This window comes from Ursus arctos, unplaced genomic scaffold, assembly GCF_023065955.2.
Source record: "Ursus arctos isolate Adak ecotype North America unplaced genomic scaffold, UrsArc2.0 scaffold_8, whole genome shotgun sequence".
Lineage (NCBI taxonomy): Eukaryota > Metazoa > Chordata > Mammalia > Carnivora > Ursidae > Ursus > Ursus arctos.
In genome coordinates, this window is record NW_026623100.1 from 17,378,478 (window position 1) to 17,393,587 (window position 15,110).

The window sequence follows — 15,110 nt, forward strand, 5'->3', positions numbered from 1 at the left end:
CAGAGGATTGAGCAGAGATAGGGCCTTCCAGGGATATACACAAAATATAAGGCTATTGCCAACGATCATGAGCAAACCCCACAGGATCTTGCTTACATTTCATGTAATTTGGACAGGTTGGAGAACACATTTGCCTCGATCGCTTCCAAGACTTCATTCTGTGAGATCTCTCTGCAAACAAACAAACAAACAAAAAACAAACCATATGATTCAAGTCAGTTCAGTTACACTCCACAGAAGGATTTAGGGCTCAGCCTAGAGCCTCCTGCCTACAATGATCGGTGAGACACAGACAACTCTATTCCTGCCCTCAAAGAAGTCAGCTGTAATAATGAGACAAAGCTAACACATGAGATGCTAATACTCAGAGAACAATGAGAGAATGAGCCTAAGGTGATGGCTCAGTTAGTTTAGAGATTATTCAGTCTACAGATGTAACAACTAAAGCCCAGAAAGGGAAAGAGAATTGATTAAAGATATTTAGGGAATATACAGGATGAGAATAAACTTTACGTTCCTTAGACCCTGCAGGGGTCAGCAAAGTTTTTCTATAGGGATAGCTGGTAAATATTTTTTGGCTTTGTGGGTCATTTGGTTTCCATCACAACTGCTCAACTGATAATGCAGTGCAAAAGTAGCCATAGATTCCATGACTGTCTTCCAATAAAACTTTATTTATAAAAATAGATGGCAGGCTGGATTTGGTGCCAGGGGCTCTAGTTCAGTGACCTTGCTCTAGACCGTGGAATCAGGTTCTTCTCTCTGCTAATCTCGCCTTGGTAAATGAGAACCTCAATTCAGTCTCTTTTCAAAGGAGCGTGAATTTAAATACCTTCCCCCTCCATACTATTACCGAAGTAGGGGTTGTTACTGCAAGGCCTTTGGTCTTAATGTCTTGACCTAAAATACCCAGAAAAGATCTTTCAGGTTTCAGTTTTTTTTCTTGTTTTGTTTTGTTTTTTGTATTTTTTTCCTGCTGGAGTAATTTGAGGGCAGTGGAGAGTGAAGTCCACTGTGCCGAAGCCCAGAGCTTGAGAAGATAGTGGGTGGCTTAATCACTTAATGTTTATAAAGTGGCTCACAGATGAAACGTGCTATTATTAGGCCTCCCGAGGAAGGCTCATGCAGTTTTAATGCAGCAGCTGAGAGTGTCTCAGGAAATCTCAGAGGCAGCGTGCATTCAAATTGGCTGAGGCAGAAGCACTGTCTGCTGGCCTGGGATTTAGCTGAAGAGCTCTAGAAAGCTCCTGATCAGGGAGAAGCCTGGAGGGCAGAGCAGGGAGGAAGTTTACCGGGGGAGGTGTGATGAGCAGCAGCCATCTCAGCGAGGGGGGCTGGTGACATCTGGAGCTTGTCAACGCAGTGGTGGTGGGTCACTTCTCACAAGCCCCTCTGAGGGGAGACGTTTTGTGAGAGGAAAGAGCCTTCTTATGCTATGATAGCATTTTTCATGATTCACTTGGTCAACTTAAGTATTCACAACTTTTACAGATGAGCATGGATAAGGGTGGTGTGTGTGTGTGTGTGCACGCGCATGTGATAGAACATGTTGGCCCTTGGCCATTTATTTTGCTCCTCTGTCCTACAAGTGGAAGGAGTGCTGAGAGGTACAGGAATGAGAAGGAGTAGGAAGGGGGTGGTAGACCTAGAAAAAGAAGACATTAATTTGAACACTTAAAGGAATCAAGTGAAAAGGTTGCACAGGGAAAGGTAAGTGATGGAGGAAGAACGAGGTGACAGGGCTTAAATCCAAATGGGGCCATATCTTCCAGAAATGATTGCCAGGTTCACTTACTGCTACCAGTTGGTTTGGTTCACCACTCATGGTAATATCTCAGCCCAACATTGCCTAAAAGGTAGACATTTCTCCTTTCCTGAATTCATGTGCTGAGAGTTCACTTCTGTGGATTTTCTCCCTTCCTTCCGTTCATTTGTCAAAGAGAACTACACATTATTAGAATGAACAAGCCGAAGAACACTTCTAAATTATTTCAGAAGGTAGTTCATATTTTATAGCCTCACCTTAAATACAGGGGAGGGTGTTGGGGTTTTGTAGGGGTAGAAGGGGCCCGTTGATTGGATGAGGGTTGAGGGGAAGTGAACAGTATGCAGGAGTAGAAAAGCACATCACTGAGAAATTCAGGGATCTTGTTCCAGTCCAAACCAGTGCCATCTCTAGTTGTTCCTATTATCATTTATTACATATTTTTATTTACCAGCTACTCCATATACATTGTCTCCAATCCTTTTGACGTGCCTGTAAAGTATTTTGATCTCCGTGTTCATAAACAGCCCCACTTGTATGCAGAGCCACCTCTGGCTGGTTGCAGGGTCGGAACACTTTGATTTACACATCCTGCCTCCCAGGCCACCTTGGGCTCAGTATTTCCATTCCTGTATATTAACTCAAGATAAATGAAAATGTATACCCTCCCAAAGACTTTTAGACAAATGTTCATTGCAGCTTTATTTGTAATAGCCCCAAACTGGGGACAACCCAATGGATAAAGTGAAATATCCATATGATGAAATTCGACTCATCAATAAAATGAAACAAACTATGGATAGAGCATGGTTGAATTTTTAAGAAATTATGTTGAGTAAAAGAATGCATACTGTATAATTCCATTTATATGAGGTTCTAAAACAGGAAAAACTAATCAATAGTGATAGAAATCAGAGTAATTGTCACCCGGGGTTTGGGATGGAGGATGCTGATGGGGAGGAGGTAAGGGGAAACTTTCTGGGATGATGGAAATGTTCTATGTCAAGATTGAGGAAGTAGTAACATGAGCATACATGCTTGTCTAACTTGTTAAACTTTAAACTTAAATGGTGCATCTCAGGGTGCCTGGGTGGCTCAGTCAGTTAAGCATCTGACTTTGGCTCAGGTCATGATCTCAGGACCCTGGGATTGAGCCCCACGTCAGGCTTCGAGTTAAGCGAGGAGTCTACTTGTCCCTCTCCCTCTGCCCCTCCCCCCACTCATGTGCGCACAAGAGCTTGCTTTCAAATGAATAAAATCTTTAAAAAGTAGGTGCATCTATTTTGTTGTGTATGGAACATAAAGTTATTTGACAGATGCAAGGGGAGGAGAATAAACAACTTTTTGTTTGTGTTTTGAGAACTCTGAATTAAGAGAATTACTAGAAGAATCTTGGTCATGTTGTTTGGCCAGAAGATGTTACTCAAATCCTAGTTCTGTCCTGGTGATTCTAAGTAAGCGTCCTTCCCCTCTTGGCCATCTCTGCTCCCCATCTGTAAAGTGGATATTTGGACTATATCATAGTTTCTCAACTCTGAGTGCACCTTAGAATCTTCTGATGGACCTTAAAAAAATTCCAAAGCCTGGGTCCACATCTAAGAGTTGGATTTAATTAGTCTGGAGAGGGACCCTGGTATTCTTTTTCTCTCCCTTTAATTTTCCAAGCAATGGTGATTCTTATATACAGGAAAGATTGAGAAGTGCTGGACTAGATGATCAGTAAGGTCCTTCTTAGATGTATGAACTTTGTCTTAAAGTTTGCTTCAGGAACAAGAAGGGCCAATTTTCCCTTGGTTACTGAGACAATAAATTAGTCAAATAAGGTTCTTGGAGCACAAGATAATGAGAGGTAATGAGGCAAAATTGTAGCAAAGATAAACTAGAAATCTAACGCGGAAGCCGGAGTAAAACAGAGAAGGCCCTAGTTAGATTTGGTTTATCATAAGTAAGAAAAGTTAAATAAAAAGTCACATTTCAGATGTTAAATGTGTAGCAAGAGCTGCTATGGAAAATATGTAAGAACATTTATTTAGTATTGACAACTGATAGTATTTTTTATTCTGCATAGCTTCCCTTCGTTTTTAGTATACCTATGTGAAGTGGAGTGGCCAATGCCATCATCAGTGAGGTTTGAAAAGGTTACCTGACTTGACTAAGCTAACCATGCAGCTGTGAGGATCATTAGATTGGTCTTTGAAGGGAGGGTGTGGAATCTTTACATCCAAAGAACTTATATCATTAAGAAACCATTCTTTGTTTCAATAGCTTCAGTTAAGAATTTTCTTTGCAATGGTGACTAATCATTGCAATGGGCACAATTCCAGCTGCGATGGCTTTTTCTTAGAGGCAACAGGTAAAGGGTTTGTGAGGAGAGGAGAGCTGTAGGCATGTGATAGATGAGCTGCTCTCAAAGTGTAATCTTGTGGCCTATATGGCCAAAAGTATTTTCATAATAATGCTAAAATAGAATTGATTCTCTCTCGGTCTTTGAGGATACAGTGGAGTCCGGGGGTTCCTTGATGTGTAATATGGCAACAGCTATAATGCAGAAGCAGATATGAGATTCCGTCTGTTTTCTATTAAACCAGTTGCTGAAAAATATGCAAATATGTAAAACCATGGTACTCTACACACTAATTTTTTTTGAAAAGGCAGTTATTTTGTATGACAATTATTTATGTTAGCATGTAGAGATTTATTGTTTTAAAATGCACTGACAAATATTTCCTGGTTTTAACTTCTAGTATGGTAAATGTTGGTAGCTATAACCCACATAAACAAAATCTCTTTGGTAGCTTTAATAACTCTTAAGAGTGCAAAGGGATTCTGAGATCAGAAAGTTTGGGAAATGTTCAATGTAGACATTGAATGCAGTTCTTCTTGGGTGAGAGATCTTGACTCTGTGGAAAGCTTATTTCCAGAGATGAGGCTCTACTCATCTTTTAGGATAGCGCTTCTCAAATGTTCATGCACAGATGAGTCCCCTGGGGATCTTGTTCAAATTCTTCATGGGAAGATCTTGAGTGGGGCTGGAGATTCTTCGTTTCTAATACCTCACGTGATGGGGATGGAGCTGGTTTTGACTGCAAGGCTCTTTACAAGAATGGTAGTAACACCCCACCAGACCTTTTTCCACATCACACACAGGGTTGGATGTGAAAAGCATAATAGAGGAGTTCAATTAAATTAAACCAAGGGGAGTGAGGCACTTGATTTTAAAAACCCTGCATCCCTGTTGGAAAGACTCCCTTTCTTTCTCATTGAAATTTTCCTACCTTCTAGTTCTCACAAGACTTATTTGATTGGTCAGTTAAAGGAATTACATTGTTTTGTCATTGCTCTTTTTTTGATGGGGGTATGTGGTCATTGTCTGCTTCCCCAACTTGACTTTGAATTCCTGATGGTACCTTATTCATCTGTCTTTGTATCTTTGGCATCTAGTGGTAAATTGGCATGTAATAGATACTCAGTAAATGTTTAGTGGATGGATGGGTAGATGGAGGAAAAGTAGTCAGATCCAGAAATGGCATCTGCAGAACTGCAAAGGAGATGACACTTGTCTTCGGTGTCTTTCACCCCTTTTCTGTAGGCAGCATGCCCAAATTTCAGCCAAGGCTCACTTGTCTGTGAGTTAGGCTTTTATTCCAGGGAGTTTCACATTTAATACACAGCATGTAGAGGGCATATACGTATATTTGGTCTGCCATACTAATAGCTTCTGGATGCCTTTAGCTGTGTTTCTCTGGGTCGCAGCATTTCCTGGCTTCCTGTGGCTCCCAGATGAAGTTTTTGAATTGACAAGACGCCTATGGAGGAGGAAAGAGTAGAGATGACTGGTATGATTCTATGATTGGGGGATAGAAAAGATGACTTTTAAGGTCTCTTTTGTGCATGAAATTCCATGTTTCCTTAAAGGAAGGGGAGATGTGCCTTTGTGAGATACTGGGGGTTTTCAGGGCATTGTTTCTGGAGTGAGTTTCTGAGCCACAAATTCTATTCCAGACATGCATTCTTCTGGTCAATGGAATGGTATTTATATACAGGTACACTTGATTGAAGGGGGCGGGGTGTTCAGTAGGAGGGACTTTAGGGAATGAATGAGCATGTAGAATTGAGCCAGGTCTAGCATAAAATTTCAAACTATCAGAGGGGTATTAATTTGTCCACCATTTCACCTGATACTGATTTGCTAAATGCTGGGACTGTTTGATTCAGAGCAGAGCTGCTCTGGGTTTACAGGATAAGGAAGAACTAAAAAACCGTCATCAGAAGTTAAAGGTCTCACTAGAATGTCAGTGACATCTACAAATTGGAATGTAATAAGAAATTAAATACCCATGGAGACGACTTTGCTGGTTTTTTTTTTTTTTTCCCCTTCTCCCAACATAGGAGATATTCTCCAACTGGGTCTGCCTCTTCTTTTCCCTCCTCCCTTGACTTTCCACAGAGCACTTTCTTCTAATATATCCAAAATACCCTTCCCTAACTGGGCCCATTAGGGGATTCAATTGTATTTTTAATATTCACTAAATCAAATTTCTTTTGTTTTTAATAACCTCAGACTAAATTGAGTTGGTTGTTTTCCTTCCTTGAGTCCCCATGGTCTGGGACCCCCACATACACCCTCTGTCGTAGCGCTCACATGCTATATTGAATTTGCACTCCGGTTTGTCTCCTTCACTACGCAAGGAGGACAGCGACACTGCCTTTTATCTTAGTATTCCTGCTACCAGCCAAATGTTTGCTGAATGAATGAATTACCTTTGAAAGATTATAAAAGATTTTCCACCTTGGCTCTTGCACAAGAAAGCTGTGTTCTTGAAAACTTGCAGTAAACAGAGTATTTACAAATCAGATTGTGTATTAGCACAGGAAGGAAGCTTCTTGTTTAGCAGAACCTTGGAGTGAATATTTAAAAGAGTTAAGAACAAATTCAACAAATGTTCGACAGATTTTGATTAAGCAGCTTTTGTGTTTCAGGCACTAGGCTGGGTGCTGGGGATCTAAAAGAATAAAATCAGTCCTAGGTTTTAGCAGTCGTCTCTAAGTCAGTCTAGCATTCTAGGCTTTAACTGGGTTCTATCTTTATTTGGTGGGCTACATCTGAGTCACTGGAAAAAAGAAAAAGGATGGTTGGTATGTTGCATTTGAATATAGCTGCAGATGTATGAATAATATACTTTTACATATATAATTATTACAAATTAAATGTTAAACGTGATTATACATAATACACGTAACACATTTATGTGTGTGTGTGTGTGTGTGTACATACATAATGTGATTTTCTGTATTTCTGTCCTATGTTTACTCCTCAAATTCTTCTGGAAATATGCTATATACTTTAAAAAAAAATACAGAACAGGACAGGTGAAAATTTCAGTGGAAATGCATTCCAGAAAATTTCATAACGGTTCTCCAAACGCACACTTTAACCCTCCCATTTAGAATTCCCTTAAGGTCAGATCCAGAGGCTAAAATAGACCTGAGTTTGAATGCTGCCTCCGTTTCCTGCCAGCTGTTTAACTGGGGGCAAGTTACGGAATCTCACCGAGCTTCAGTTTCCTTGCCTATAAAATGGAATAATGACTACCTCACAGGGTTGTCAAAGGGTCTAAATAAGATGGTGAATTCCAGATGTCACCATGCCGGCCAGACAACCTGCCGCCTTCTGCACTTTAGGGCTGAATTCCTCTGCAGCTGAGAGATAGTGAGCTAGCCAACCCCTGTGCTAGGAAAATGATGCTGGCAAAGGTCCTAGAAACAGTTCTCTCAACCCCATCTACAGATTAGATTCTTAAACCAGGCGATATATAGCATTGCCCTAACCTCCATTCTGAGTTTTTCCTACAGAGACTCACCACTGGTCTATTGGCCATCAAAAAAGAGTGGACAGTGCACAAAGGTGCCCCAATAAGGATGTCTCTGTCACTGAAGGCATAACCTAAGAAGGATATTGTTCCCTTTGGGACAGGGTCAATGTGGAGCGGGGCTTGCTGTCAGTATGTGGTAAGGACATCGCCAAAGGGCTCCTCCTCCTTCCTCAGTGGCAGCAGATAGATGCCTTCCTTTTCTGATCTGTCACATCTGCTTCCTTCTCCTGGACTAGGTGAGTCTTTGCTAAAGAAGCTCTAAATATGGCCCCAAAATGAGACCGATAAAAGAACCCTCCATGACTCAGTCGGAGACAGTTGAATACAATTCACTTTCAAATACATCAACAGCAAGCGATTGTGTCCATTTTTAGGTTTGTCTTAATTTAAGATGTTGAGTAATTGTATTTTGAAGTAACGTATTTACCTCACTTCCTGCAGCAGATGAGGAAAACGACTAAAAATCAGTCATAATAGCTAACATTTATTATGCTCTTATTTGCCAATTTTTCTGTGCTTTATATTTATTAAATTGCTTAATGATCATAACAACCCTATGAGGGTTGTATCACTCTTAGTCCCTTTACAAAAGAGGAAAAAGAGGCGTATAGAGGTTAAGTAATTTCCCCATTTACCACAGAGCCAGTAAGTAACGTCGACCTTGGATATGATTTTGGGGCATCAGAAAGATGGCAGAAATCAGGTAGGCCTATTTCCACTAAGTTGGAAAACTATTTCCACTTCAGAAAATCCTGTTAAAGTAGAAATCCTTTTGGGAGTGATATGCCTATAAAACAACTAAATACCACCCCAGTCCTCCATGCTGCATCGTACTAGAGTCCTGGCAAGGCTATATGTCAGCGCGCAAGTTCACCTTTCACAGATGAAGTCTCAAGCAGTGACTCATGTGATAAGTGCTTTTTTAGTACATTCTCTATGCAAGTGTAGAGCGTGTAAGAGCACGTAAAAAGCAAGAGCCGTCTCCCAAGAATTAGCAGCTTAGTTGGAAGGAAGCAACATGCATGAGATGTTCTGAGTGCAGAGTCAATAGAATAGAAGTGGAGGAAAGTGGGAAGGATGTCCAATGTAGAGCAACGCAGAGCAGGGTACAGAGTAGGGATTCAAGACATTTTATTCTCTGTTCTCATCTACCATATTTTCTCATGCCCTCTCAATGTCAGCATTTCTGAAGTTCTGTCATTGTATTTCTCCAGCTTTCCCTCTCTGTTGATGCTTCACACGTTATTGGGACAGATTTCTCTCGTAGCCCAGAGTCCGTGTATGCAACTACCAGAGCCATATTCTGCTACGAGTTCTGTGAACACTACACGGACAGCCAGTCTAGAGCAGGTTCATTACTTGCCTCCCCCAACTCTCCTCCCTTCCCCAGTTAATAATTCCAGCCAACAGCTCCATCACCCCTATTGGTTCACTAGACCACCCCAAGCTTTAAATCCTGGGGTCACCTCTAACTCCTCTTCAATATTCAACAGATCCTAAGTCCTCTCAGTTACTTTTTTTTCAGTGTTTCTTGCTAACGTTTTCATTCCCCACCATCATTATTGTAATTATGGCTTTTTGCAATTTCAGCTAGACCATTAGTTATTAACAGTCATGTGAGGACTCAGGGGTGGTTTGATGTGGGTCATGAGTCCTCTTTTTTCAAACAGTTAAATGTCCCAATGATTTACTTAAAATTTTGGAGTAAATCCAAGGTTATGTATATAATATGCAAAGAAATAAAACTGGAGTGGCTAGTGGACACAAAGGTGGAGAAAAAAGTGATGCCCTGGGAGTCCATCTCGGCCTGAATACAGAAGGGTAGTTCATACTTCGGCCTGCGAGCCACGAGGATTGTTTGGAAAAGCAAATGGAATTAAGAGGATGATAAAAATAGAAGGAGGGAGAAAGCAGGAGGAAAGGGAAAGAGATTTTCTAGAGGTAGAATGATATTGGAGTTAGAAGTTAAAAAAGGTAGACAATTCCTTTATTACTTTGTATGCCTGTTGGAAATTGTTTAAACAGGCATTTATGGAGTTCCAAGTGATGGAAGACAAGATGCTGGGAACTTATAAGGGAGTGGAGACTGTGTGCAAAGAAGAAAGGGAAGGGATGTTGATTGGGTCCCTTGGCTTCAGTGTAGTTTTGCCAACTTCAGCAGAGGCCAAAGAAGGGGAGGAGGGAAGGTAGGTGACGCTTCTGACACACAAGCCATGATAAATTATCTGTAGGATTGGGGCACATGGAAGTTTGAGCTACGTAACTCAAGGCTGCAGCAATAATAATGCTAGTGGTAGTAATTAACCTTTATTACACACTTGTTGTATAGCAGGCGTAGTGTGAAACGCTTTACATGGCTAATATCCCTAATGACCTTGTTTTATTAAGGCCCTGCCGCCTTTTATTTGTCTTAGCTCACGTGTGAGTGTATGCGAGCACACACCTGGAAGACAGACCTGAATTAAAACTCTGCCTTTATCTTAGATAAGGCAGCTAACCCTTATGAAACTTATTTAATCCAGTGGGGATCATTATAACTACCTCTTAGGGTTTTTATGAGAATTATGGATAGAATACATGGCGTGAAAGAGGTTTCTAGCTGTCTGTCAAAATCTGTTTTTCCTCTCTTATTTTTGGGTACCTAGCTAGACTACATTTTCTGGCCAGTTTTGCTGTTAGGCATCATCTTGTGAGGAGAAGCTTCCTCCCACGGAATGTGAGCAGAAGTGTTGTGTGCGACCTTAGGCCTGGCCCATAGTCCCTCATGTGTGTTCCTCCATGTTCTGTCTCCTTTCCATCCAACTTGGCTGGAGCCGTCCAGGGCAACCTGGGAAGCTGTGATTAAAGATGGTGAAGCTGCTGTTGCCCTCACACCCTAAATAAAGTGTGACTACTAGGTGACAAAGAGAGAAACTTAGTTTTAAAGTCCCTGGCATTTTGGAATTTGCTGTTGCCGTCTATCCATTCTCATACCTAAGACTCTAGCACCCTGCATGGTATCTTTTTTTTTTTTTATTTGTAATTTTATATTTTTTTCTTTTTTTTAATTTTAATGTTTTTTTTATTATATTATGTTAGTCACCATACAGTACATTCCTGGTTTCTGATGTAAAGTTCGATGATTCATTAGTTGCGTATAACACCCAGTGCACCATGCAATATGTGCCCTCCTTACTACCCATCACCAGTCTATCCCATTCCCCCACCCCCCTCCCCTCTGAAGCCCTCAGTTTGACTATGGACTATGAGAACAACCTGCATGGTATCTAATATTTGCCCAACAAGTCTCCTCCCATCAGGGCATGTATGAGTGTTACACCTACCATCTGGTGAAAAATGGGTATATATGCTAAGTGTTTAAATTTTTGTTGGCCTTTTAATGAGGAATCACGTAGGAGTGTTGCTTGGCCACATTGGAAGAAGACAAACAACCACAAACATTCTCAAAACTAAGTGACTATTTGACTTCGTTTACCAGAGACCGCTCTTGCGATCTTAGCGATACAGTATTGACTACCTGTGATGGAGTTGTGTGGCCTCTCGCTGGGAGCACACCAGATGGCTGCTCCTTCCTGAGTTACGGTCCCTTGGCTTTTTCTTTTCTTTTTCAATTATGTCATAAGAAGATACACCAGCACGCCAGAAAGAACAACTTTTTAACAATGGAGACTACTCAATCCATTAGCACACAGAGCCGGGGAGGGGTGTTCAGATGAAGACATTTGAACCTCTAGCTCTCTAAGCTACAGCGACGTGGAGCTGCATGAGGCAAGGTCTCTTGAGTGGGTAAGAGGAAGTCCTTCATCACTTTGGCAAATCACTAGAGGTCTCTGAGATCCACTTCCTGCAGTAAGATGTCGGTAAGGCCCTCTGTATCTCAGTACATTTCATACTCGATTCTTTGTAGTTGGTTGGGCTATTGAAGATCATATGAATAATGTATGTCATGCAAGAGGAAGAAAAACCCACATAGTGTTATGCAAAGGTCATGCTGCTTACCATTATTTTTATTACTTCACTGGAGTCAGGAGACCTCGGTTCTAGTCTTTGCCACTAATTAACCACTCTGCTTAAGTCAAATCAGTTACCTTCTCTGGGCCTTTGTTCCTCATCTATAAAACAACACTGTTGATCCAGATGATCTCGTGGGCCCCTTCTAGCCCAAAATTCAGTGATTTTAATTATTTCTGTGATTCTGTTATTAAAAGGCAGCCAGCCACGTCGTCAGCAGTCCTGCATGGCAGCCAGCTTCTGTTTCTAACGAGCTGGGGTGAAGGGCTCCGTGGAGTATCCTTCTTAAGGCACTGCACCTGTTTCCTTGGGAGCCGCTCTGCAAGATAGCCACCAAAGGCCATTCTTCCTGAGCCCTGGACAAGGGGAGAAGGTACCCCTAGTCTGCACCATTATTCTCCTGAAGATGGTGCTTGTTTTATTGTCGGCTTAAAGAGGGCTCCATTGATCCCCCTCTAAGTCAGTGTTGAATTCGTCCTTGTCATAGATCTTGAGCCTCTTTACCAAGAGAAACACCAAGTGTGTGTGTGTGTGTGTGTGTGTGTGTGTGTGTGCGCACGCGGAGGGGTGGGCGCATATCTGCGGCAATTATTTCAGGCTTTCCTGTATGCTTATGTCACCCCACAGCACCCCAAAAGCTTCCTTAGTAATTATCTCTGGGGTCTATTATGCCTTTTTTTGCTACCCTTCCCATACCTATAACATAATCTGCCCTTCCCCAAATGGCTTTCATCCTCCTTCCTGTCTCTGTTTTCACTCTGTAATTCATAATTACTCTCCCTTTTATGCCCCACCATTTTCCGCCTCATTAACTCTTATTCTTGGCATAAAAGTGCCTCCTTTATGGGCTGCAGTGAGGGAACAAGAAGGAACTCACATTTGGCCACTTCTGAATTTGAGTTGGATTGATTCGTATTTTCCTCTTTGGCATGCGTGAGTGTAGCACCCTCATAAGCATCCTGCATGGAAAACTGATACCATCCTGCCCTTTGCTACATTTTCTGAATTTGAAAAATTCCATTTTTACTGACTACATATTTCATTGATTTTATGTCAATTTCTGAGCAGATTTCTCCATCTCACATCAAATGGTGGTCAAAAGCCCTTCTCCTGGGCTACCTTTGCCTCATGTTGGTACTGAATGTGTCCCTGTTTTTACAGCAAAGAGACCTGTATGTTCAGGAAGAAGGAAGTAATTCTTGAAAGAGATTCCTATGTTATGAGACTTTGCCAGTGCCTGGAGAAAAATGCCATCATTTAAGAAAGTGGACTGCCTTTTGACATGAGTCTGATTTAGCTGGTTAAGACCACCCAAGATTTTGGGAATCATCAACCCAGTTCAGTGTATATTCAGGCCTTTTCTATGCCTTGGAAATCTTTGTTTAAACAAAAACTTAGAGAGTGGCAAAACAAATAATGGTGAGATTATTCCTCTTGAAGTCTAGGGTGTTGGCTGTGGGGCAGAAGAAAAGAACCCATATTTCCTTCCCCCCTTTAGCTGCTTCTGGGGGGAATTTCTGTACTCCTAAGCATGTGTGTAATTTGTGAAATGTGCATTTGTCCTTTACTAATAAAATTTCAGGTAACAAACATCTTGTTAGGAGGACCTCTTTTAGGGAATTTTTTTGTTTTGTAATATGCCTGAAAGGATAATTCAGAGTATCAGCAAAGTAAGGAAGGCCCTTGAGTAGTTATCTTCTAGATTTACTAGATTTTCATGTCCTACACATGCATCCTCTCCTTTTTTCTCAAATGGATAGAGTGACAAAGAAACAAGAAGCTGTATTTACGTGGGTAATTCATAACTAAGCTGGTCTAGGTGAAGATGTTCTTTATGATGATAGGAGTGCATTTTCATTCATCCACTTAAGCTTTTTGCTGGGGCTGTAGAAACTGAATCAAGGCTAAGCAGGAAGAAGGGGTATTTATGGTAGGAACGAGGCAACAGAGCTAGTACTGTAGACCCATATAAGTACTCATAGACTTATCCAAGCTGTGTGAAGCTGGCAAAGTTACTGAAATTCTCTGAGCCTCAGTTTCTTCATACCTGAAATGAAGACGATAGTATTTACCTTACAAAACTTTGTGAGGCCTAAATACTACACAATTACATGTTAAGTACCTAAAGCTTAGTAAGTGAGAAAAGAAATGGTATGTATTATTATTTTGCTCTGGAGTCTGGCCTAGTGACTCTAATATTCCTTGAGGTCAAGGGCTTTGTTATATTCATAGCTTGTAACCTCTGCACCCAGCCAGCACTCCGCAAATGTGTGCTGACTGGACAGATGACATCTGCAGGACTAGAGATCCTTTGCCTTACATTGATTAAAGTAAACTTTACCCCTCACACCTAAGTATCAGAGCAGGAAGGAATTCATCAATTTTAAGGGCAACCTTTATAGTTTTCTCCAAGGAAGCCTTCTCTAATCCTCGGAATTAAGACATTTGCTTTCCTCTGAGAGTCCCTAGCGTACTCCTTGTGTCTTTATCAGAGTATTTTATCATTGCTGGACTTGTAGTTATGCCGGCCATGCTTCTTTCTGTAGGCTCTCAAAGGCTGGATCTGTGGCCACTGTCACACTCTCAATAGTCCCGAACCTATCACGTCACACATACACGGGTTTCAAGTGTACTGAGCTGAAGGGAACAGGCACTAACAATGTTTTAGTATTTTTGGCACCAAATCTCAAATTCCTCCACAGGCCTCTTCCTCAGACATATTCAAGAGAAAACAATTTCTGCCTTCAAGGAACTTCTAATCCAGTAGGAAATTGTAATGTCTTCAGTGCAACTGATTGTGGGGTTTCCTGTTGAACAAATGACTGTTGATTGACTGAAGTAGTGAAAGAAGCAAAAGCTGTTGTCTTGTGGAGGAGGGAAGAATGAGAAAGTACAGAAAGGTTTGGTGAAGGCCGTACACCAAGTTAGAGAAGTAGAACCTGGGACTGCCCACTCTCATCTGATGTTCTTTTAAGCTCACAATGCAGGATCTTTGTGCTAATGATCTCAAACCTAATGTTTAGCTGTAATAGTTGCCTCCTTCCTGCTTGCCCAGGATACTTTTTTCCCCCTAAAAATATAAGTATTTGGAGGAAAAGAAACAATTCTGACCAAATGTGTTTTTGGTAGAAATTCTAGGACCAGTTTATTACATCTAATCGTGTTTTAGATTCCAGAATTCATTTGACTATATTAGTTGCACAATTTGTATATTTTCCTCTGTCACCAACCACAAGCAATTTACCCCTTTTTAGGATCACTGTGTCTTTAAATGTAAGACATAAGACACAAGGATTAACATAGCAACTTGCTTTCCAATTAGACTGCAATTGCTGACAATCAGTATGATCAGACAAGGTCAGTGACAGAATATGCTCCGTAGTATTTAAAGAGAGCTGGGAGGTGCAGGGACAATGAGGAAATGAGAAAATTATAGGAAAATCTCTCCCTGGAGTTGAGAG

At 41.2% G+C, this 15,110-nt stretch overlaps 1 protein-coding gene across 2 annotated transcripts in view; it reads right to left on the minus strand.

Annotated features, from left to right (window-relative positions):
- The window catches only part of FSHR (follicle stimulating hormone receptor), a 163,728-nt gene that overhangs the window by 48,728 nt on the left and 99,890 nt on the right, over window positions 1-15,110 (minus strand). For both annotated transcript variants that reach the window (XM_026486211.2, XM_026486202.2), the window contains exon 3: window positions 97-171. In XM_026486211.2, the coding sequence (XP_026341996.1) occupies window positions 97-171 (75 nt within the window). The remainder of the gene's footprint in view (window positions 1-96; window positions 172-15,110) is intronic.